The following is a 25,560-nucleotide window of genomic DNA, read 5'->3' as shown; positions in this document are numbered from 1 at the left end:
TTTTCGAAGCTGACGATTGATGGACGACTCAAGCTGACATTTGCGAGAACGGGATGCCCGCGCTCGAAGAATCGAATAACGCTGGGTAAGTAAACGGAACGCGCATTTCAATTGTTCATACCACGTAATTTTATCAGTCTCATAGACTGACCAACTACGACTTCTGGCGATCAACAGCTTAATGGCTTTCACATATTCGGCATCCCTCAATAACTGGTTATTGAAGTACCAGAAATTAGGACCTCTGACAACGGGCCGCAGAGTAAGGTCGAAGCCCAATAAAGCGTGATCTGTAGCAGGAAACCACAACGTACGGAAACGTTGGACAGTCCCCTGCAAGGTAGAAGAAAGCAAAACCATGTCAATACGAGACGACATCATCTCACCATTAACAAAACGCTTCCATGTGAAACCAGGTGTAGTCGGCGATATGAGTGAATGCGCATCAAGTAAATCAAACCTATTAAGAAACTGGACAAAAGCCGAACGGCTGGCGTCACGGTAGAAACGGACCGAAAATCGATCGCGTGCCACATCCACCACACAATTAAAATCTCCCACAACAAGCAATCCCGTGCAACCATCCAAACAATACTCCAAGTTTTGGAAAAATTCCCGTCGCTCGGAGATATCGCGAGGAGCGTACACAGATGATAATAGATAAGACAAAGACTCGAAACTGAATTTGACAGTCAGAACCCTACCCACCCCATCAGAAGAAACGAATGTAACATTATCACTCAAAAACCGCTGTAACAAGATGGCAACCCCTTGTCGGCCAGAAGGAGAATTGTTAACAAAAGCTACACCTGGCCAAAATTTCAGAACGACATCATGAAAATCATCAGTAAAAAAACGTTTCTTGTAAACAAACAACATCAAAATTAGTAACAAAGTAATCCAGATAATAAGCCAGCTTACTAACATTACTCAACCCATTACAATTCAAAACTCCCACCCTTAGTAAATGTACCATGCCAAAGATAAAGTAAAGGTACAAGAATTGAAAGGAAACTGTCACAAACACAAAAATAACAAGAGCAAATTTAAAGATTTAAGCAAATATGCACAAAGTACAAATAACAATAAATGACAGTCTTACACTAACTGAAACAAACAAACTGGCACAACAAACTCATTTAAGGCTGAGACACCGCCTTTGTCCGAGATATCCGTAGTATTGGCACGTCCGACACCCGTTTTCGTCCACTGCCCTTCTTAGAAGTGTCACCAGGAGACATTGCCACCACACTAGCATACCTCCAACGACGAGGAAGAGGCACCTCCACATCGCCGGCGGTACTCTCACCACTAACCGGAAGTGGGGGGAAGTGACGATCAAAATTGCGTCCTCCAGCGAGGGGGTGACTACTAGCCCGTTCCCTGGCCCCACCAGAAACCGTCGATCGCCTGGAAGAGATATCTTCCACCACCAAATGGGTAGCTGCAGCCTCCCCTGAAAGGGGAACCTCCGAATCAACGCGTGGACAAACAGAAATTGTGTCAACATCATGAGGCACTGCACGATAGGGAGCAGCCGTGACTACATCAGCGGCGTCACGAGAAGTAGTAGGTGTGGCCACTTCAGCGTCGTCACTAGAGGAAGTTCGAGGAACAACAAGCTTGGGACAACGTTGACGGACGTGTCCTTGCACATGATAATGTCGGCAGATAAACTGGGGGAAATCGCGATATAGATGATCCGCCCCCAAACATAAATTACACACTTTTGACTGGCGATCATGCTTCACCTTCAACATAACCGCCTTGCCCAAAGGATCAAAAACTTTCACTACTAACGGCAAAGAGATACACTTTTCACTAAAAGACACACGAACATGGCGTATACCTAAATATATGCCCTGGTCCCTCTTCCACACAATAGGGCTTTTCACTTAACAATCAAAATCTTTAAGTTTATTTAGTATAATATCATCGTCTATATATTCCGGGACGTCCATAAATGACACAGTAATAGTGCGTTTAGTGACACCATTAGCCGAACAGTTCACACCATTTACAATTGGACCAGCATCTATAGCCAGGTCCACATCGGCGGGAAGAACAAAAGTTACCTCACAACCACCCGAGCGAGGAACAACAGCAGTGACCGAAGCAGCACCAAACGTAGAAATAACAGAATGGATAACGTCCCCATGGCTTGAAGTTGTCGTTTCCACAAAAACTGTACGACGCATAACTTCCATGACCTTCTTGGTTGATGAAGACATCGTCAAACAACTTGAAAAAATACAAAATCTAGCAAAAAAAAAACAAAAACAGAACTACACGCTCACTAGGCTTAGCTGCTAAATTTACACTAAGGTAATCAGGAGCTCGAAAAACACGTCTGCACTCGATGACGAGATCCGGCGCTCTCCAAATGTGCCTGCCAGGGATCGAACCTGGGACCTTCCGCGTGTTAGGCGGATGTGATAACCACTACACCACAAGCACCTCCGTTTCGATTTTTTTGCTGTTCAAGTTTTCAAAATGAAACGATAACGTTCCAAAATTTCTATTTCGCAGTCTAAACAAACGCAGATATAATGACAGCTTAAAGAATAACTATAAATAATATAGCACTCTCCTTTGTCTACCTAGGCCAAAAGTATTTTTCCAATGTGCTTACGTGTCTTTAAAAGACTTTATCGAGCCCACAGTATTCAACGTTTACACACCTCGTTCAATTGCCCTTAAACGTGCAAAACGCAGAGTTTAGTTTCCTCAGTCTTTTCTCTTTTTATCCAAAACTGAACAGAACATTTTCATAGCTTTAATTTCTCTATCAGAACTACTAAACAATAACGTAATAAGCGATTTAATACGTTTATTAAATCCATTAACAAAATTAGGGATCGTCTTAAATAATATTTAATCTTCGTTATTTTGTCACCAATTCTGGGATTCCCCTCTGGCTGATGTTTCCGTATCACACACAACTTCTTCACGGTGATCAATACGACAAAGGTGCATGATGATTATCAAATTCCTGAAATGATAACCTTGTTCAAACGCGCTTTAGTTGTAATAGTACGTTGACAGTTGTGGGTTGTAGGAGATCACAGCGGTGGAATAAAGTCCAATGTACAAATGAGATCTTATCTGTGTTGCAACATCTCTCTTCGAAATCCATCTACTCTTCGAGACTATCGTACTCTCTCCAGGTTACACATCGTTCTTCACGTTCAAAATACCCTTACCAAAACAAAGAATTCTTGTTTAAGAAAAACGTTACATGAACCAGCTGCATCTAGAAGGAGAAAAAACTTGAGAATAATAAATATTCTCCGGTCTTGGCATCGTAATTTCCTTTTACCTGTCTAGTCTATACAATATTCAAGTGAACTAAATAAAATTCTTGAATAAGTACGGAAAACAGGAGATTCGATCATGACAAAAGACAATAAGCATCGCAAAACATCTTTACTAAGTGAAAAAATGTTATAAAAATAAAGTAATCAGACAAAAAGGGATAAACAGAACATGGAGTCTTCAAGAAAACAATGCTGTCTCCAGCCGGACGCTACTTCTCTTCTTTAGAGTGTCTAGACATGTTGGTAAGGAAATTTGAGGCGCTATCTGAGGGGCGTGTATTCCCAATTCAAATGAAGTAACATGTAAGCATTTTCAGACGTAGGAGGAGTTAGGATATGATCGAAAATTTCACTGTTCGGTAAAAATTAAGTACATCAAATAGTTGGTGGTGAATGATGTTGTAGAATTGCCTTTCCTCTTTTCCGTCACTGGTAAGTTGGAGATGATAACGCACATAACCATCCAATAGTTCTGACCGGAATTTAAAAGAATAGGTTAAAGAATGAAACATCTAGTGTGATTAGTTGTCACAGCATGAAGAGTTGTTCTCAACACACTCTGACGGAGTCGTGATCTCTAAATATTACCTGTACAACACCTGTCAAGTACGTTACCTTATTTTCAAATAAGATCGCGTGCATCGACGTTTCAAACTATTCACGCGTTTAAGAAAAATAAAGCTCATAAACCCATTTTATCGAAGAGTTGTAAACTGCTGGTCAGATACTTCGTCGAACGTGACATGATTACGCGAAGGCCGTTTCAGCACATCAAATGTCGCAGCAGTGCACGCATTATATTCAAAAGTAATAACGTTCCTGTTTTGATTTATTACACAACAGTCACACGAATTTCTTAAAGTGGTTACAAGTGTAGGGGGAAACTCGATAAATTCTCTGATATCTCTCAATCGCCTCACGCTCTGACCCTGATGTTAAAAAAGAAAATATCGTTCCACGTTCTCACCATCTGATTTGAAAAAAAACGAATCGTTTAAAATGTGCCTGCCAGGGATCGAACCTGGGACCTTCCGCGTGTTAGGCGGATGTGATAACCACTACACCACAAACACCTCCGTTTCGCTTTTTTTGCTGTTCAAGTTTTCAAAATGAAACGATAACGTTCCAAAATTTCTATTTCGCAGTCTAAACAAACGCAGATATAATGACAGCTTAAAGAATAACTATAAATAATATAGCACTCTCCTTTGTCTACCTAGGCCAAAAGTATTTTTCCAATGTGCTTACGTGTCTTTAAAAGACTTTATCGAGCCCACAGTATTCAACGTTTCCACACATCGTTCAATTGCCCTTAAACGTGCAAAACGCAGAGTTTTGTTTCCTCAGTCTTTTCTCTTTCTATCCAAAACTGAACAGAACATTTTCATAGCTTTAATTTCTCTATCAGAACTACTAAACAATAACGTAATGAGCGATTTAATACGTTTATTACATCCATTAACAAAATTAGGGATCGTCTTAAATAATATTTAATCTTCGTCACTTTGTGACCTATTCTGGGATTCCACTCTGGCTGATGTTTCCTTATCACACACAACTTCCTCAAGGTGTTCAATACGACAAAGGTGCATGATGACTATCAAATTCCTGAAATGATAACCTGGTTCAAACGCGCTTTAGTTGTAATGGTACGTTGACAGTTGTTGGTTGTAGGAGATCACAGCGGTGGAATAAAGTCCAATGTACAAAAGAGATCTTATCTGTGTTGCAACATCTCTCTTCGAAATCCATCTACTCTTCGAGACTATCGTACTCTCTTTAGGTTACACATCGTTCTTCACGTTCAAAATACCATTACCAAAACAAAGAATTATTGTTTAAGAAAAACGCTTATAGGAACGAGCTGCACCTAGAAGGAGTAAACACTTGAGAATAATAAATATTCTCCTGTCTTGGCATCGTAATTTCCTTTTACCTGTCTAGTCTGTGCCAGGGATCGAACCTGGGACCTGCCGCGTGTTAGGCGGATGTGATAACCACTACATCACAAGTACCTCCGTTTTTAGTTTTTTGCTGTTCAAATTTTCAAAATAAAAGATGACGTCTAAAATTTCTATTGGGCAGTCTAAACAAACACTGAATAACAAAGAGTACCACAGTCGGCTACAACTTGTGGCTCCAGCACAACGAGATCTCATGATTACAAAAATATATACAACTTATATTTCCGAACTTATGATCAAACAAAACTTTCCTTAACGTTAGGTTAACGATATCTACTAACGTTCGAACTTGCTGTTCTCAACTGTTATGTTTCAAACATTTCATAATGTTTATTATTTCAACCTTCATTTGCATCCATATATTGTGAACAACACCTGAACCAATGTTGTTAACTGGAATACCAACACATGTGAACACTATCAGTAAAAACAAAACTTGATGTTTGGAACAAGAATACAGACACATGTGAATACTACTAGTAAAACTAAAACTTGATGTTTGGAACAAGAATACAGACACATGTGAACACTATCAGTAAAACCAAAACTTGATGTTTGGAACAAGAATACAGACACATGTGAACACTACCAGGAAAACCAAAACTTGATGTTTGGAACAAGAATACAGACACATGTGAACACTACCAGTAAAACCAGAACTTGATATTTGGAACAAGAATACAGACACATGTGAACACTACCAGTAAAACCAAAACTTGAGTTTTGGAACAAGAATACAGACACATGTCAACACTACCAGTAAAACCAAAACTTTATGTTTGGAACAAGAATACAGACACATGTGAACACTACCAGTAAAACCAAAACTTGATATTTGGAACAAGAATACAGACACATGTCAACACTACCAGTAAAACCAAAACTTGATATTTGGAACAAGAATACAGACACATGTGAACACTACCAGTAAAACTAAAACTTGATGTTTGGAACAAGAATACAGACACATGTGAACACTACCAGTAAAACCAAAACTTTATGTTTGGAACAAGAATACAGACACATGTGAACACTACCAGTAAAACTAAAACTTGATGTTTGGAACAAGAATACAGACACATGTGAACACTACCAGTAAAACCAAAACTTGATGTTTGGAACAAGAATACAGACACATGTCAACACTACCAGTAAAACCAAAACTTGATATTTGGAACAAGAATACAGACACATGTGAACACTACCAGTAAAACTAAAACTTGATGTTTGGAACAAGAATACAGACACATGTGAACACTACCAGTAAAACCAAAACTTTATGTTTGGAACAAGAATACAGACACATGTGAACACTACCAGTAAAACTAAAACTTGATGTTTGGAACAAGAATACAGACACATGTGAACACTACCAGTAAAACCAAAACTTGATGTTTGGAACAAGAATACAGACACATGTCAACACTACCAGTAAAACCAAAACTTTATGTTTGGAACAAGAATACAGACACATGTCAACACTACCAGTAAAACCAAAACTTTATGTTTGGAACAAGAATACAGACACATGTGAACACTATCAGTAAAACCAAAACTTTATGTTTGGAACAAGAATACAGACACATGTGAACACTACCAGTAAAACCAAAACTTGATATTTGGAACAAGAATACAGACACATGTGAACACTACCAGTAAAACTAAAACTTGATGTTTGGAACAAGAATACAGACACATGTGAACACTACCAGTAAAACCAAAACTTTATGTTTGGAACAAGAATACAGACACATGTGAACACTACCAGTAAAACCAAAACTTGATATTTGGAACAAGAATACAGACACATGTGAACACTACCAGGAAAACCAAAACTTGATATTTGGAACAAGAATACAGACACATGTGAACACTACCAGGAAAACCAAAACTTGATATTTGGAACAAGAATACAGACACATGTGAACACTACCAGTAAAACCAAAACTTTATGTTTGGAACAAGAATACAGACACATGTGAACACTACCAGTAAAACCAAAACTTGATATTTGGAACAAGAATACAGACACATGTGAACACTACCAGTAAAACCAAAACTTGATGTTTGGAACAAGAATGCAGACACATGTGAACACTACCAGTAAAATATAAGCATGACTTTTAAGGTAGAACACAGACATGTGAATACCGCCAAGAAAATGTAAACATGACATTTTAAGCTAGAAGACAGACACGTGTGAACACTACCGGTGAAAAGTTAGCATGGCATTTTGAACTAGAAGACAGTAAAACCAAAAACTGACGTTTTGATCTAGTAAGAAATGAAAATGACACGAGTAGGATAAGATTATAAAAGCTACCTGGTTCTGTTATGTAAGTTAGATTGTAATTTCAATTTCACAAATAATACTTAACACGTTGGTCAAGCTATCAGTTAAACATACAAATCATGAACATCTCAGAATCATAGTTTTTAGTTAAACAGCTTTAGATATAATCTGAACCAAATAATATAAATTTGAGGGTTTAAGACACTCACATCAGACTATGGATGAAATAAACATAGTTGAATATAGATATCTCAAAAACAATAAATTACTTCATCTTATGTTGAATAAAGTAAAGTATTGATATATAACTCACAGACAGTTATTTACGAAATGAAAGTCGAGTAACTACACAACCTTTCGAAAATGATAGATTAGAAACGCTGGGTGTAAATCCCAATACGTCTCACATGTTAATCGAGTGGTGTTTTTTTTTTATTACTATTATCCAACAGAAGAGATAAAAACCAATACATACGTACATACATACAGACGTGTGACATTTACAAAAATATTTACATATTACAGAAAACTTTTCACTTCCATATTAAAAATAAACTACTTTGCTATATGGTAATTTGATTTGTATTTCACGTTCTTGTAACTCTGCCTCACCTGTATCCACATACCATTGGATAAACATTTGTACTTTGTCTACATCTGTATCCATATACCACTGGATAAACATTTGTACTTTGTCTACATCTGTATCCACATACCACTGGATAAACATTTGTACTTTGTCTACATCTGTATCCACATACCACTGAATAAACATTTGTACTTTGTCTACATCTGTATCCACATACCACTGGATAAACATTTGTACTTTGTCTACATCTGTATCCACATACCACTGGATAAACATTTGTACTTTGTCTACACCTGTATCCACATACCACTGGATAAACATTTGTACTTTGTCTACACCTGTATCCACATACCACTGGATAAACATTTGTACTTTGTCTACATCTGTATCCACATACCAGTGGATAAACATTTGTACTTTGTCTACATCTGTATCCACATACCACTGTATAAACATTTGTACTTTGTCTACATCTGTATCCACATACCAGTGGATAAATATTTGTACTTTGTCTACATCTGTATCCACATACCAGTGGATAAACATTTGTACTTTGTCTACATCTGTATCCACATACCACTGGATAAACATTTGTACTTTGTCTACATTTGTATCCACATACCACTGGATAAACATTTGTACTTTGTCTACATTTGTATCCACATACCAGTGAATAAACATTTGTACTTTGTCTACATCTGTATCCACATACCACTGGATAAACATTTGTACTTTGTCTACATTTGTATCCACATACCAGTGAATAAACATTTGTACTTTGTCTACACCTGTATCCACATACCAGTGGATAAACATTTCTACTTCGTCTACATCTGTATCCACATACCATTGGATAAACATTTCTACTTTGTCTACATCTGTATCCACACACCACTGGATAAACATTTGTACTTTGTCTACATCTGTATCCACATACAACTGGATAAATATTTGTACTTTGTCTACATCTGTATCCACATACCAGTGGATAAACATTTGTACTCTGTCTACATCTGTATCCACATACCAGTGGATAAACATTTGTACTTTGTCTACATCTGTATCCACATACCACTGGATAAACATTTGTACTTTGTCTACATCAGTGTCCACATACCAGTGGATAAACATTTGTACTTTGTCTACATCTGTGTCCACATACCAGTGGATAAACATTTGTACTTTGTCTACATCTGTATCCACATGCCAATGAATAAACATTTGTACTTTGTCTTTGAATTTGAATCTCAAAATATATTTTATTCTTAAGTTTGGCTTTAGAATATACAAAAAGAGTTGGTTTAGTTTCACCATGTCTTGTTATTTTCCTCGACGTAAACACAACATATTTGACTAATGAGATGGCATAACACGTTATCGGTTGTAGTGATTTTTCTTTATTGTAATATCCAGATATTATTGTTAATTTAAATTGTTTAATACTAAAAGACTTATTTGTGATTAATACAAAAAGATTCTTAACGTAATCCCACAGAGACATTGTTTCTTCACATTCCATATAAAGATGTTCAATTGTTTCACTACATTTGCTGCAAAGACAACAACTGTCATAATCTACTAAATTCATATTTTTTAGTTTCGTATCAGCTATCAATGACTTATATAAAAATAAATAATATATATCAGCCATTAGATTTTCATTATACTCTGAATATGCACTATTCCACATAGCTCTCCCATTGTAGAGTCTCTATAGCATTGAAATGTGGATCCCAACTAAGTTTAACCCTATTATTACTTAACTCATATTGACATAAATGATTTTTAAGCACATGTTTCATATATTTTGGTTGAATATGACATTTCAAAACTACCCAATATAATTTGAGACTTCCATATAAATTTGGCTCGGCATGGTCAGGTGGGTAAGGTGTTCGATTCGTAATCTTAGGGTCGAGGGTTCGAATTCCCGTTGCACCAAACATGCTCACTCTTTCAGCCGCGTAGGCGTTATAATGTGACGGTCAATCCTACTATTTTTGGTAAAAGAATAGCCCAAGAGCTGGCGGTGGGTAGTAATGAATAGCTGCCTTCCCTCTTTTGTCTTACACTGCTAATTTAGGGATGGCTTGCGCAGATAGCCCTCGTGTATCTTTGCACGAAATTCAAAAACAAACCAACAATTCTACATTTTCATACCTACTCTATAAATCATCTAAACTTAAAAAGGCTATTGTTTATCTCTAATATGTACTTTCACTCTCTCAGTTAAATAGACTTATTTCACACATACCTTCTGCTTTGCTTGCGTTTAATCAGTTTTACCACGAACTTTACAAAAACGTTTGATATTGGCAAATTTTCTTTTACCTTGTGTTACAAATAATAATAAATAAGTAAATAAAATAATAAATCAGTTCTTCATTAAATGGAACAATAATAAAAGCAGAATACGCTGCAAACGACACTTTACCACACATCAGAAATCAGGACACTAAAAGGTAGGAAATTTTGTTAGGGTAACTTGATATGTCATACAAAACACATACAAGAACCAAAAGAAATGTGTCTGGTTTTTCTTTGATTAAAATAGCTTTAGCAAATTTTTATTTTCTCCAAACACATTGTTATTTTGATTGATTTTAATCAAATTATCGAGTTAGGAAAATAATTATTAATATGGTTGATATAATAAAAATAACTCGGCATATTTAAAGAAATTTTTATCAGAGAAATGCCAGGTACTCTGATAATGCGATAAAACTAAACATAAGTCACCCCCAGTACGAAATTCACCCCTAGCGGAGGATAGGACACACATAAAATGTGGTTTGAAATGGTTAAAGTTAAGCACAAAACTGCACAATGAGTTATCCATACTCTGCCCACCAAGAGTATCGAAACCTGGTATCTAGCTTTGTAAATCCACAGACATATCGCTTTGGTTTGAATTTTGCGAAAAGCAGGACAAGGGCTATCTCTACTTGCTTTTCATAATTTAGCAACCATAAACTAGAGAAAAAACAGCTTAACATGATCCACCACCAACTCTTGGACTATGCTTTCACTAGCAAAGAATGGGACTGACCGTCGCATATAATGCCCCGTGGATGAAAGAGCAAGCATTTTTGGTGACAGAGATTCGAACCCATGACTCTTAAATTCAGAGTCAAGCGCCTTAAACACCAGATCAAACTAAGTATACAACAGCTGTATATAAGTTATGAGAAAGTTAGAGTGTAGTGCAGCGATTCACGACCTCTAATCTTGTACCTGATCTCAAAATGAAGGTTCTTGGGTTCGAACCGTGCGTATTTAGTTTCATAGTGTATTTATAGAAGTGGAATGTTTAGAGAGATGATTAATGTAATCATGATGCTAATATCTGGATGTATTTCATTACTCACAATCCCCAACTGTAACAGAATAGAGGTTTGGGAACAATGTATTTAAAACTATAAAGTGATATATGAACACCTGTAACTATTCATTGTAAGAAAACGTAATTTGCGCAGAGTTTTAATAAAAAAAGTGCTAAGGTTGTAATACATAACAGTATCTATCCAGGCAAATACTAGCGATCAGAACATAGATTATTGTTTATCTAAGCAAATACTAGAGATATAAACATAGGTTACTATTTATCCAGACGAGTACTAGAAATCAGTAAAACGTGCACATGTCATGAATCACGAGTAGAATTAAGCACTCTCTTGGCTAGAACACAGCATGGCATATGAACCATAAAAGCAAGAAATGAAAATACTTGTTTCTTTTAATTTCAGGTTGAAAGTACATCTAGTTCACATGGCGCCATTCGTTATTAAGATATAGTTAGTTCTTTACCTGTTTTTTCTTTAATTTTGGCTTACTGTGTTTTTCCAAAGCTTTTAGTAGGACCCAGGAACAATGAGGAAGACAGCACCAACAAAGTTATTGAATGGTGAAGAAGGAAACATTACTGTGTTTTGTAGAAAGACCACAAGACAACCTTTAGAATCTTGACTGTATGAGTTTGTTTCTGTTGCTATTATTAGTGAAAATGTACAATCTCTTACCTTACTGGACATGTTCATTTTCAAGTCACCACTTTAGTTTCATTGGTCAATGGAATTTCAGAATGACCAGTACGTTGGAATGATCATATGGAGGTAGTGAGAAGATTTGGCACTAAACTAATGACTAACACACTTCTGGTTTTGGTTCATGAAACAACAGTTTATCTGTTTACACGTTTTAAGAGCCAAACTGAAAGAAGAACTGTCTGAGCTGGATAACATTATAACGAGTTGTATCTGTGACTGCAATGCATCCAAGAGAAGAGAACCTAAAACTTTGCACACATAGTAAAGGGATAGTGTGGGTGTGACTGCAATGCATCCAAGAGAAGAGAACCTAAAACTTTGCACACATAGTAAGGGGATAGTGTGGGTGTGACTGCAATGCATCCAAGAGAAGAGAACCTAAAACTTTGCACACATAGTAAGGGGATAGTGTGGGTGTGACTGCAATGCATCCAAGAGAAGAGAAACTTAAACTTTGCACACATAGTAAGGGGATAGTATGGGTGTGACTGCAATGCATCCAAGAGAAGAGAACCTAAAACTTTGCACACATAGTAAGGGGATAGTGTGGGTGTGACTGCAATGCATCCAAGAGAAGAGAACCTAAAACTTTGCACACATACTAAGGGGATAGTGTGGGTGTGACTGCAATGCATCCAAGAGAAGAGAACCTAAAACTTTGCACACATAGTAAGGGAATAGTGTGGGTGTGTACCGAGGTACTATGTGTTAGATTTGACTCAAATAAGGCCAGTTTTTGCTCTATAGTTCTTTAGCCTAATTATTCTTCTTCGTAAAGGTCTATAGAAAAGTATAATTTTTCTCTATCTTACTCAATACACTATTTTCAACATAAACTTGGGAACAATAAATATTTGAAGTGAACTAAGTTTTGGAAACAGAAACAGAGATTACTGCAAAATTCGTAGACTGAAAAATAATCAGATAAAATCACAGTAATAAAATAATCGAATCTGAGAAACTAAAGTAAAACTATTTGTTTTTAAAAAGGGTTGGACTGAATTAAGATTGGAAAATGGTAAAATAAAAATCATTAAAGAATTAGTGCATTGGGTAGCCATAGAAACAATTAACATAAAGGAGAAACTGGTATATTAAGCCTCAGTGAATCATGAGGGGACATTAGAATCCTGTGACAAATCGTGTTTATATTATACTACTTAAAAATAAAGCAAACAATTCTGAGTTATGTTATTAAATTATACTTTTTTAACTTTAAAAGCTTTTAGAAGTAGTAAATGCGTAGTGTTTTTTTCTGGGCAGCTACTGTAAGTGTTTTACAAACATATGAGCAGATGGTGGGATATTTTATTCCAAAAATTACGAACATGCATATGATACGCAACTGCATTATCCATCTGAATACTTTAAAGAATTAAGGTGTGTATATGGCCTCAAACAAATAACGTTTGTAAAGACAAATAACAAGCTGAATACAAGATAATGAACATACAAGGTTAAGTAATAATAACGTTTGTAAAGACAAATAACAAGCTAAATACAAGATAATGAACATACAAGGTTAAGTAACAATAACGTTTGTAAAGACAAATAACAAGCTGAATACAAGATAATGAACATACAAGGTTAAGTAACAATAACGTTTGTAAAGACAAATAACAAGCTGAATACAAGATAATGAACATAAAAGGTTAAGTAACAATAACGTTTGTAAAGACAAATAACAAGCTGAATACAAGATAATGAACATACAAGGTTAAGTAACAATAACGTTTGTAAAGACAAATAACAAGCTGAATACAAGATAATGAACATACAAGGTTAAGTAACAATAACGTTTGTAAAGACAAATAACAAGCTGAAAGAAGATAATGAACATACAAGGTTAAGTAACAATAACGTTTGTAAAGACAAATAACAAGCTGAATACAAGATAATGAGCATACAAGGTTAAGTAACAATAACGTTTGTAAAGACAAATAACAAGCTGAATACAAGATAATGAACATACAAGGTTAAGTAACAATAACGTTTGTAAAGACAAATAACAAGCTGAATACAAGATAATGAACATACAAGGTTAAGTAACAATAACGTTTGTAAAGACAAATAACAAGCTGAATACAAGATAATGAACATACAAGGTTAAGTAACAATAACGTTTGTAAAGACAAATAACAAGCTGAATACAAGATAATGAACATACAAGGTTAAGTAACAATAACGTTTGTAAAGACAAATAACAAGCTGAAACAAGATAATGAACATACAAGGTTAAGTAACAATAACGTTTGTAAAGACAAATAACAAGCTGAAACAAGATAATGAACATACAAGGTTAAGTAACAATAACGTTTGTAAAGACAAATAACAAGCTGAATACAAGATAATGAACATACAAGGTTAAGTAACAATAACGTTTGTAAAGACAAATAACAAGCTGAATACAAGATAATGAACATACAAGGTTAAGTAACAATAACGTTTGTAAAGACAAATAACAAGCTGAATACAAGATAATGAACATACAAGGTTAAGTAACAATGACGTTTGTAAAGACAAATAACAAGCTGAATACAAGATAATAAACATACAAGGTTAAGTAACAATAACGTTTGTAAAGACAAATAACAAGCTGAAAGAAGATAATGAACATACAAGGTTAAGTAACAATAACGTTTGTAAAGACAAATAACAAGCTAAATACAAGATAATGAACATACAAGGTTAAGTAACAATAACGTTTGTAAAGACAAATAACAAGCTGAATACAAGATAATGAACATACAAGGTTAAGTAACAATAACGTTTGTAAAGACAAATAACAAGCTGAAAGAAGATAATGAACATACAAGGTTAAGTAACAATAACGTTTGTAAAGACAAATAACAAGCTGAATACAAGATAATGAACATACAAGGTTAAGTAACAATAACGTTTGTAAAGACAAATAACAAGCTGAATACAAGATAATGAACATACAAGGTTAAGTAACAATAACGTTTGTAAAGACAAATAACAAGCTGAATACAAGATAATGAACATACAAGGTTAAGTAACAATAACGTTTGTAAAGACAAATAACAAGCTGAATACAAGATAATGAACATACAAGGTTAAGTAACAATAACGTTTGTAAAGACAAATAACAAGCTGAATACAAGATAATGAACATACAAGGTTAAGTAACAATAACGTTTGTAAAGACAAATAACAAGCTGAAACAAGATAATGAACATACAAGGTTAAGTAACAATAACGTTTGTAAAGACAAATAACAAGCTGAATACAAGATAATGAACATACAAGGTTAAGTAACAATAACGTTTGTAAAGACAAATAACAAGCTGAATACAAGATAATGAACATACAAGGTTAAGTAACAATAACGTTTGTAAAGACAAATAACAAGCTGAATACAAGATAATGAACATACAAGGTTAAGTAACAATAACGTTTGTAAAGACAAATAACAAGCTGAATACAAGATAATGAACATACAAGGTTAAGTAACAATAACGTTTGTAAAGACAAATAACAAGCTGAATACAAGATAATGAACATACAAGGTTAAGTAACAATAACGTTTGTAAAGACAAATAACAAGCTGAATACAAGATAATGAACATACAAGGTTAAGTAACAATAACGTTTGTAAAGACAAATAACAAGCTGAATACAAGATAATGAACATACAAGGTTAAGTAACAATAACGTTTGTAAAGACAAATAACAAGCTGAATACAAGATAATGAACATACAAGGTTAAGTAACAACTGAAAATCCTTACTTGTTCACAAATGATTTAGAATAACATTAGTTAAGCTGGCAGAAGGTATCCAGGTTTACGTACAACCTCAAATAACTAATTTATAATTTAAGTTTTTTCCACTTGGCACATAGAACATTAACAGAACAGGAATGAATCAGAATTGAAAACTTTTATTCTCCAATACTTCAGACTGATATAACGTGTAAAATACATGAACCGAGTTATACACATTAGCTTCAATAAGTGATATTATCAAACATACCTTGACACGTGCAGTACACTACACACCAATAAGAATAGCAACTGCTGTTTTTATCCATTCATAAATAATTAATAGGTTTCCAAGATCATGCACGCATCAAAATTTATAGATCTTTACAAATTGGTTTAATGATAAATTGTATTTTGGTACAAACTATTGAACATACAAATAAAATAGACAACAAAAATATGAACTAAACTCAGTTTCAGTATAAAAACAACAACAGAATGAACTGTGTCACAAGAAAGGTTTGTGAAAATAAGATAAAGTTGAGTTTTATACTTTATTCATCTGATTCAGAAGTGTTGGTTTCTTCACATTGAGCGAGATACTTTGTTCTGGAACATTTCTACAGAGATCCTGTGTACACAAGTTAGCTAGGTAGTTAATTATTGGCACAATAACAATGTTAGTTGTAGCCCTTGTTAAAACCACACAAAACTGATTAGTTCATCTTCTGTGGTCAGAGAGCTGTGCTGGCTCTGATGGGAGGTAACTGGTCATCCATGGTCATCGACAAGAGAAATTGATAGTTTGGTAAAATGTCCACTTCTGTTGGTTAATGTTGCAAAAGAAACTCTTCAGGGTGTTGGATGAGAAACCTTTGAAGTGTTGCTTTGTTTGTTAGGAACATCTTTGTTTTATCTTCTGATAGATCAGTTTCAGACATTCACATTGTTATTATAGACAATGCTTGAGATACTAACTCGTCAGTAATGGAAGATGGATCGTTTTACTCTGAAACATTTTCGAGTGCGTCAATCTTAATTTTTACTTACTTTCAGCCACCCTTTCTTACTGGTGAAATATAGATAGTTTATACTGTCTCGTCCACTCAGGTTATAGTTCAACAGAAGTGGCGGCATGTTGAAGAACTACTTTCAAAGCTGAATCAAGTGATATATCGATATAGTCGATAACTGGTGCGTCCTTTCAACACAACTTGGCATCAGCTCGGGCTATTTTAGTTGTGTGTTGAAGTGTCCTCCCCAGTGGGATTGTGATATGTCTGCGGAATCACACCATAAGATAGCGGGTTTCGATACCAGTGGTAGAAAAAAACAGATAGCTAATTGTGTAGCTTTGCGCTTAACTCCAAACGAACGAACGAACTTCAATCCTTAACAAAACAAAAAAATAAAATGCACACAAACAACAAGAAATACTTCAACAGTGTGTATCAAGATGTTTCTCTTATGCAGTTGTTCAAGTTTTCCGGTGACATTATCAAGAGAAACTGAAGATAAACAGACAAACTTTGATCCAAACGCTTGCTCTAAAACTGCGATATGGGGCCGAAGTATTAGACAAGTTTAGATTTCAATGTGCTTGAGCGATAGCTGTCTGTATCAGACACTTTTAGATAACGTAGATACATCTGTCTGTGCATATTATGTGAAGATTTGATCATATAATTGAAATGATCAAAACGTAATAGTTGGAAACACTAATTTATTTTAGTTTAATATTTTCAGTATACTAATATTTTGATCATAAAGAAGGGAATGAAAGTTTTTCTGATAATTTTGATGGGTGGGTAGGTTTTATGGTGCAAAGCAACTAGGTTACCTGCGCCCTGATAATTTGGGATCAGTCCTTTGTTAGCAGAGACTGTATTATTCATCTACGTATGCCCCCCGCTAGTACAGCGGTATGTCTCCCGATTTACAACGCTGAAAGCAGGGATTCGATTCCCCTCGGTTGGCTCAGCAGATAGCCCTACGTGGCTTTGCTATAAGAAAAACACACTTATCTGCATATGTAGTGAGACATAGGGTAAAAACATCTGGGGGAGCACCTTAAGGTACATCACATTATGCTAAGTACGGTCTATCTGGGCAGAAAACAACCAGAGGAAGTGCCTTATATTAGGTACAGAGATCAACATGTGAAGTTTCTCCAGGCAAAACCCAGAGGAAAGTGTCTAAGATATATAGGATTAGTCCGAGCATAGTCCACTTGGACAAAAATATACAGGGAAAGCACTTTGGTATTCTACTGAGTAAGTCAAATACAGTCCAACTGGGCAGAAACATCTAGTGGAAGTTACTTGGATATATAATACTATGGCTAAGTGATGCCTATCCAGACAAAATACATCTGGAGGAGGCACCTTGAGATATATGAGATTATGCCTAGTGTGATCCACCTTGGCAGAAAACAACCAATGGAAGGGCCTTGCATAAGATACAGAGGTCACAAGTGAGGTCTACCCAGGCAAAACCCTGGGTGAAGCACCTAAGATATACAGGATTAGTCCATGTGTGGGCCACCTGAACAAAAAACATACAGGGGAAGCACTTTGGAATTCTATTGAGTAAGTAAAGTGCAGTCCAACTGGACAGAAAAGTCCAGAGGAAGCTCCTTGAAGAAGAATGTATATTATGATCAAGAAGTGCAGTCAGCCTGTATAAAATATCTTGGGGTAGTGAATAGGATCCAGAATAGTATATCATTACTTATTCAGTAATTATAATGATGACAGTCTTTTCCTTGCTGACTGAATATGTATATGGTATGAGTTTTATTTCTTCTATTGTACAATCCCACTCATGAGAAAATCTCTATAGTCTATCATTCTCCACAAGAAGAAAGAGAGTGAAAATACGTTGAGGAGTCTGGAGGAACAACACATTAAAAACTGTGCAATGGATGTCTGCAATTCCCTATTCTAAAAAGCAGAAAAACCCGAATTGTAAGAATCATGAATAAGTGGTAATTAGCAAAACCCATCTGCTTTACTCATGAAATCCATGAGTGATGGTCTTTTGTATAAAATAAATTGACAATAAAAGTTTGATATAAACACATATACCAATGAGAAGGCATCAAGCAGTATTACAGAAATACCACATCTCTACAGTGAGCACTTAGAAATATACATATTTAGTACAAAGACTTAATATTAACCATATAAGATCAAGAAACATCCACCACTAGGTGGAGGTATGATGTATATTAACTAAAAAAGGTAATAACAGGTCAACTTACCCCAGTCAAGGGTAAGAGATGTCTGGAGAATTGCTACAGGACGAAGATGATACGTGAACAAGAAAGACATAGCCAAGTCATGAAGAGTGTGTGTTATGTGTGTATTGGAAGCCGCCCCCGCACCTGCTTGAATGATCTCCTCTGAAGTTTGACCAATTCAAGCAGCTAAGGATATAGTTAAGTGACTGATTTGGTGCAATGAAACACCGTGTAACCAGCAACATTCTATTGACAAATCAGAATACACTAGCCATAAGAGTTGCTGAACCCAGGCAGAAAGGTTAACAGGAGGTAGGCCCCAAGATACAGAGGAATTTCAGGGAATAAATAGGCAGGAACCGGAGCCACAAAAGGAGACAGCACAAGACATATAACAATGCAAGGAACACATAAGACAGAGAAGACAATCCAGATCCAAATTGTGAGTACCTGTGAAAAATAAATGGTAAGGAAATGGAATAAAAGCAAAATAACCTTTATAGGTAGCAGAAGATAAATGCAGATAAAGGATAACGTAAGAGGAATGGTGAAGGATATGGAAAGCATTAATGGTATAACCATTGAAACAACAATCACATGCCAAGAGGAGAAGAAAATTTGTCTTAAAGAAGAGACAGTACAAAGAACACATAGCAATAGGTTAAAAGGGAAAACCAGACAGGGAATTAATAACAAGACTAAGATCACAATCTGAAAGAAGAAAAGGACATGGAGGACAAACAAGTTGAAAAGAACAGAAGAGGAATGAATAATCAAGGAGGTGAAAGCCTTACAGAACTGGAAGAAATGAGATATTGACAGAACAGCCTAATAACTAGCAACCATTGACATGGACAAATAATCAAATAACCAATTAATAATTGGGAAAGATGAGAAACAGAAGGACAGAAGTTACAGTGATACAATAAGTAAAGAGCTGGAATTACACTTACTAGGATGTTGGACCATGAAATCCCCATGTACTACATGACAGCTACTACACAAGATATTGAACTTTCTGAGAAAATAAATTGTACCATTGAGAAGTAAAATATTCATACCAGGTCCTGTTAAAAATAAATTTACGTCTAATTACTAGGTTGTAAAATAACAAAATACTCTGGTGTGTGTTCTGATGGATTAATGGTTGGTAGAATTCTTGTGGATTTGAAGAACAGGTGTGTCATCATTAAAGCCACGAATAAAAACCATCAGGATGAAACATTTCAAGATGTGAGGTTCTAAAGTTAAGGTTTTCATATTAAAGAGCATCATAAGTAGTCAGCTTTGAGGAAAGAATTAGGTAGTGTGATGTCAAATCTTGACATAAAAGACAGTTTACTGCTTCCCAAGAGCTGGGAAGGTCTTACAGCTGATAAATACCAGATATTACACATCTTGAATACGAAATATCAAGAAAAGTTTTCTATCGAAGCTCACGACTTAGGCCAAACAAATAAAATATTTAATTAGATTCATACTTGAGATGCAGCCTTAATACGTCATCCACATGATACCCATTTGCAAAATAGGCTGAAGCTTCCATGGTTAGAAATCATGAAGAAGCAAGGAGTATTAGAATTGAGGCCCAGTCCACGGGTAATATTTACCATATTTGTAAAAAAAAGGAAGGATCCACAAGGTTGTGTATGACCTAATGAAAAGTAAATAAGGATCCACAAGGTTGTGTATGACCTAATGAAAGGTAAATAAGGATCCACAAGGTTGTGTATGACCTAATGAAAGGTAAATAAGGATCCACAAGGTTGTGTATGACCTAATGAAAAGTAAATAAGGATCCACAAGGTTATGTATGACCTAATGAAAGGTAAATAAGAATCCACAAGGTTGTGTATGACCTAATGAAAGGTAAATAAGGATCCACAAGGTTGTGTATGACCTAATGAAAGGTAAGTAAGGATCCACAAGGTAGTGTATGACCTAATGAAGGTAAATAAGGATCCACAAGGTTGTGTATGACCCTAATAAAAGGTAAAAGGATCCACAAGGTTGTGTATGACCTAATGAAAGGTAAATAAGGATCCACAAGGTTGTGTATGACCTAATGAAAGGTAAATAAAGTCACAAAGAAAGTTAACGTTTTGTTATCTGACATTGTTCCTTCTCTACACAAATTATTTGAAAACCAAATAAGTTTTCTTGAACTTTTAACTGCTTTTTGAAGAAGAAGCTGATAAGGACTCTTGTACTGACAAACCCAACTCTGGGTTTGTTTTTGTTTTGTTTTTTTAATTTCGTGCAAAGCTATTCGAGGGCTATCTGTGCTAGCCGTCCCTAATTTAGCAGTGTAAGACTAGAGGGAAGGCAGCTAGTCATCAGCACCCATCGCCAACTCTTGGGCTACTCGTTTACCAACGAATAGTGGGATTGACCGTCACATTATAACACCCCAACGGTTGAAAAGGGGAGCATGTTTAGTGCGATGGGGATGCGAACCCGCGACCCTCAGATTACGAGTCGAACACTTTAACCCATCTGGCCATGCCAGGCCACCCCCAACTCTGGGAGATTCACTTTTATAGATACAAATAGCAGTAGTTTAGCAATGAAAGCTGCATTGTCATAAGTACATGGTAAAGAACATGTTGTTTTATAATATAGTAAAGGAATGAATACTGTAAGAAAGAGATATTGTGCAATAAGAAATGAGCTACTATTTATTGTTTGAGTCTTAACTCATTTATATCATAATATATATATATGGATTATAGTAACTACTGTGAGCAGATCATGTTGCATTGATAGGCTGGTAAAATATTGTAATCGTGAGGGCCAGAGAAAAAGATGGCTCCAAAACTCCAGGAGTGCAGCTTTAAAATTGTGTATCATGCGGACGTAACCATGGAAATAGTGACACAGTGTCCTAAAGAGCTGCTGAAGAACGTGAAATCTGTAAAAGAAAAAATACAAGATCATAAAAACAACTAACCTAAATTACAACAGAGTGCAGTCCAATATAAGATATCCACAGGTGATTATGAAATGATAACGTGATATAACACTCAACTGAAAGAGGCCCAAGCAAGAGACAGCTTGAAACCAATTATTCAGTAGATCAAGAACAGTTAAAAAACTCTCATAGCAAATAGTTGCTCCATACAACCCAAATAAAAAGGTGTACTGGGATCCATTATACCTGTAAGAATACTTTATATGTCAGAAAAGTAAAGATATAAATGGACAGAAACAGTAACTACAAATGGTACTTCTACAGTTTCTATATTATGAACCACTCTCTGTCATCTTCACTGACTAGACACTTAAGTGTTAATAAGTTACTGGAGAGAAAAAGTGCTTCTACTTGATTCGGTGACAAGGATCTGTAAAGCATTGGTGTAAATTGTGTGAATTATACTATGAATGAAACCGTCTACACAAAGTTGTTATGGATTGCTAGAACAGTACTGCGGTGGAGACCCCTTAAAAGAATTGCTGTTAATATGCTTGGTCGTCTGTCACAGAGTAACTATAAGAGTAAACACTCATGTATATGATGGACTCTGTCAGCATGTGGCAAAAAGCATAAGCTCTTCCTAGTCAGTACTTCTAGCAACGAAACTTGTCAACAAATTTATTTGAAGAGTTGGTGTGCCTATAGAAACTCATTCACCGATGATCATTGTTAATTTGTTATTCATCGTGGAAAAGATACATGTTTGGACAAAACGTTCGAGTCAGTACTAAATTATAATCACACAACTGTAACAAGTAGAACCACAATGAATTAAACATGTTTCATACTCTGTGTTATACGTAATTGATTGAAACATTAAAAATTGTTTGAGTCGTCGCTTGAGCTATATCTCTCTAAGCCTGAGATACATACAGCGTACGGTAACGGCTCTGTCACACTAATTGTTTTACACTTTATTGGAAATTTCTAAAATTCGCGGTATTTAACATGAGATTTTAAGAGTCGTATGCTATTAGTTATTCACGAGAGAGTCTCATTCTATTTGCATATTTCTTTCTTTGGCCTATTGGTGAAAAAACGCTGTACGTCTCTTCTTTGAAATGAACAGGAAGATCGATGACGGACTTTCTCCTGATTTGTGAATCACGTTTTGACACCGTCACGTGGAATCGTCGCTTGGCCACCAGACGGCAAAACGTAAACGCCCCCGGGTGGGCTCAAACCACCAACCTTTCGGTTAACAGCCGAACGCGCTAGCCGATTGCGCCACGGAGGCGTCGTAACTAACGACCAAAGAAGACGTCTTGAAGCAAAGAAAAAGCAATGTTTTACAGCCTTATTCTACATTACAATCACGCTGTTCTTTTATCCCCGGTACATATATCATTCAGTTATTATGTACTGAACGTTATGCACTTCCTCAAATATTTCTTACTTCGCGTTCATTGCACCAGTAAATCTTAATAACCAAATAAATCCTTCACATCTTTAACCTTTCCCAGTTACTCTATCATCGTCTTTGTCTTTGCATCGCGCAGCTATAGAAAACATACGTTCCTTTTAAAATGTTTCAAGAAATATCTTAATAAGCTTTGTATATGCGTAAACTGGTTTCTCAACAACTTTTCTAAAAATATTTCGTCTGCTCTGTATACCTGTCAATAATAGTCTATAACAGGGGTGTGCAACATTTTTTCGTCGGTGGGCCATATAACCAACTTCATCAATCAAGCGGGGCCAACTTAAAAACAAGCTTATTCGTGTACATGCACAATAAATTAAAAAAAATTCTCAAAATGCAAGCAATAATATTTTATATTTTTGCATGAGTGATCATTTTAGTGCGACACTTGAAATTTAGAGTCCTTGCAGAGCTTGTCAATATCAGCTTTGACAGAAGTGGTTGCCACTCTTAACTGACTGGTCAAATGTTCATCAGTCAGCTGACTTCTACATTTGGTTTTGATGAGCTTCATTTTGGAGAAAAATTGCTCACAGCAGTAGGTGCTACCAAAAAGGGAGGCAATTCTTTGTGCATGACGGGACAAATTGGGAAACTTTTCACGTACACAGAGTTTGTAAAAGTCTAGCAAACTGTTTTCAGAGAATTTCCTTTTAGTGTCCATGTCAGCCTGCAGTTCAATGAGTTCCATTTGGCAATCATCAGGACTGTCTTCCACTGCCAAATCAAAAGGTTGAGCGAACAATTTCAATCTAATTTCAGTTTGTCTGAAATCTGGAAATCTGTTTGCAAACTCATCACGCAGCTTTTGTACACTGGTTCCATATTTGGTGCAATCCAGATTAGGAAATTCCAGTTTCCTGGTTGCAAGACATGTAAAATGGGTCAATATGGCTCTTCTCAACTGAACCTGGAAAAGTTCCAATTTCTTCTCAAAAGCACAAATATGCTCAAACAACTTATTCACAAGTTGACTTTTCCCTTGTAGTTTTAAGTTTAAATCAGACAGATGCTGTGTAATGTCTGTGAGGAATGCTAAGTCATTCAGCCAGTTCTCATTGCTCAAGAAGTCCACATTCTGACGTTTGCTCTCCATGAAGAACTTAATCTCCTCTCGCAGCTTCCAGAATCTCTTCAAAGTAGCAGCTCTACTAAGCCAACGTACAGCAGAGAAGTACAAAACATCTGAATACTCACTGTCCAGCTCATCTAAAAAGTTTTAAATTGTCGATGATTTAATCCTCGTGTTCGAATATAATTTACGCATTGGACGACATTTTCATGACTTCTGCAAAATCCAGAACTTTGGTGCACAAGCTCTCTTGGTGAATAATGCAATGGCTTACAACTACGTCTTGTGCTCCAATTGCAGTTAGAAATTTCTTGGTGAATCCATTTGTCCTACCTGTCATGGAAGGAGCACCATCTGTTGTAACACCACATAATTTATAAGGATTCAGTTCAAACTTTTCTACAACCTTAAGCACTTGTTCACAAATATCCTGTCCTGTGGTTGTGGAGGAAAGGCTTGCCATATCTAAAAACTCTTCGAAAACATCAAAGCCTGCAGTAACAGCTCTGATGAAAATGACAAGTTGGGATGTGTCATTGATATCAGTGCTTTCATCCAAAGCCAGACTGAAAGCTGTCGAACGTGACATGATTACGCGAAGGCCGTTTGAGCACATCAAATTTCGCAGCAGTGCACGCATTATATTCAAAAGTAATAACGTTCCTGTTTTGATTTATTACACAACAGTCACACGAATTTCTGAAAGTGGTTACAAGTGTAGGGGGGAAACTCGATAAATTCTCTGATATCTCTCAACCGCCTCACGCTCTGACCCTGATGTTAAAAAAGAAAATATCGTTCCACGTTCTCACCATCTGATTTGAAAAAAAAAAACGAATGGTATAAAATATGCCTGCCAGGTATCGAACCTGGCACCTTCCGCGTGTTAGGCGGATGTGATAACCACTACACCACAA

At 36.0% G+C, this 25,560-nt stretch overlaps 1 protein-coding gene and 3 non-coding genes across 4 annotated transcripts in view; all 4 read right to left on the bottom strand.

Moving 5' to 3' along the window:
- Window positions 1-25,560, bottom strand: part of LOC143250361 (plexin-B-like) — a 170,116-nt gene that overhangs the window by 94,268 nt on the left and 50,288 nt on the right. Inside the window, exons 4-7 of the mRNA XM_076500805.1 lie at window positions 19,196-19,336; window positions 18,495-18,568; window positions 8,966-9,102; window positions 1,317-1,596 (exon numbers count right to left, since the gene is read on the bottom strand). Of these exons, the coding sequence (XP_076356920.1) occupies window positions 1,317-1,596; window positions 8,966-9,102; window positions 18,495-18,568; window positions 19,196-19,336 (632 nt within the window). The remainder of the gene's footprint in view (window positions 1-1,316; window positions 1,597-8,965; window positions 9,103-18,494; window positions 18,569-19,195; window positions 19,337-25,560) is intronic.
- On the bottom strand, window positions 2,385-2,457 carry TRNAV-AAC (transfer RNA valine (anticodon AAC)). The gene has a single exon. It is a non-coding gene; the product is annotated as a tRNA-Val (tRNA).
- On the bottom strand, window positions 4,318-4,390 carry TRNAV-AAC (transfer RNA valine (anticodon AAC)). The gene has a single exon. It is a non-coding gene; the product is annotated as a tRNA-Val (tRNA).
- Window positions 23,312-23,385, bottom strand: TRNAN-GUU (transfer RNA asparagine (anticodon GUU)). Its single transcript has one exon. It is a non-coding gene; the product is annotated as a tRNA-Asn (tRNA).

Source organism: Tachypleus tridentatus, chromosome 5, assembly GCF_004210375.1.
Source record: "Tachypleus tridentatus isolate NWPU-2018 chromosome 5, ASM421037v1, whole genome shotgun sequence".
Lineage (NCBI taxonomy): Eukaryota > Metazoa > Arthropoda > Merostomata > Xiphosura > Limulidae > Tachypleus > Tachypleus tridentatus.
This window is presented reverse-complemented; position numbering and strand designations above follow the sequence as displayed.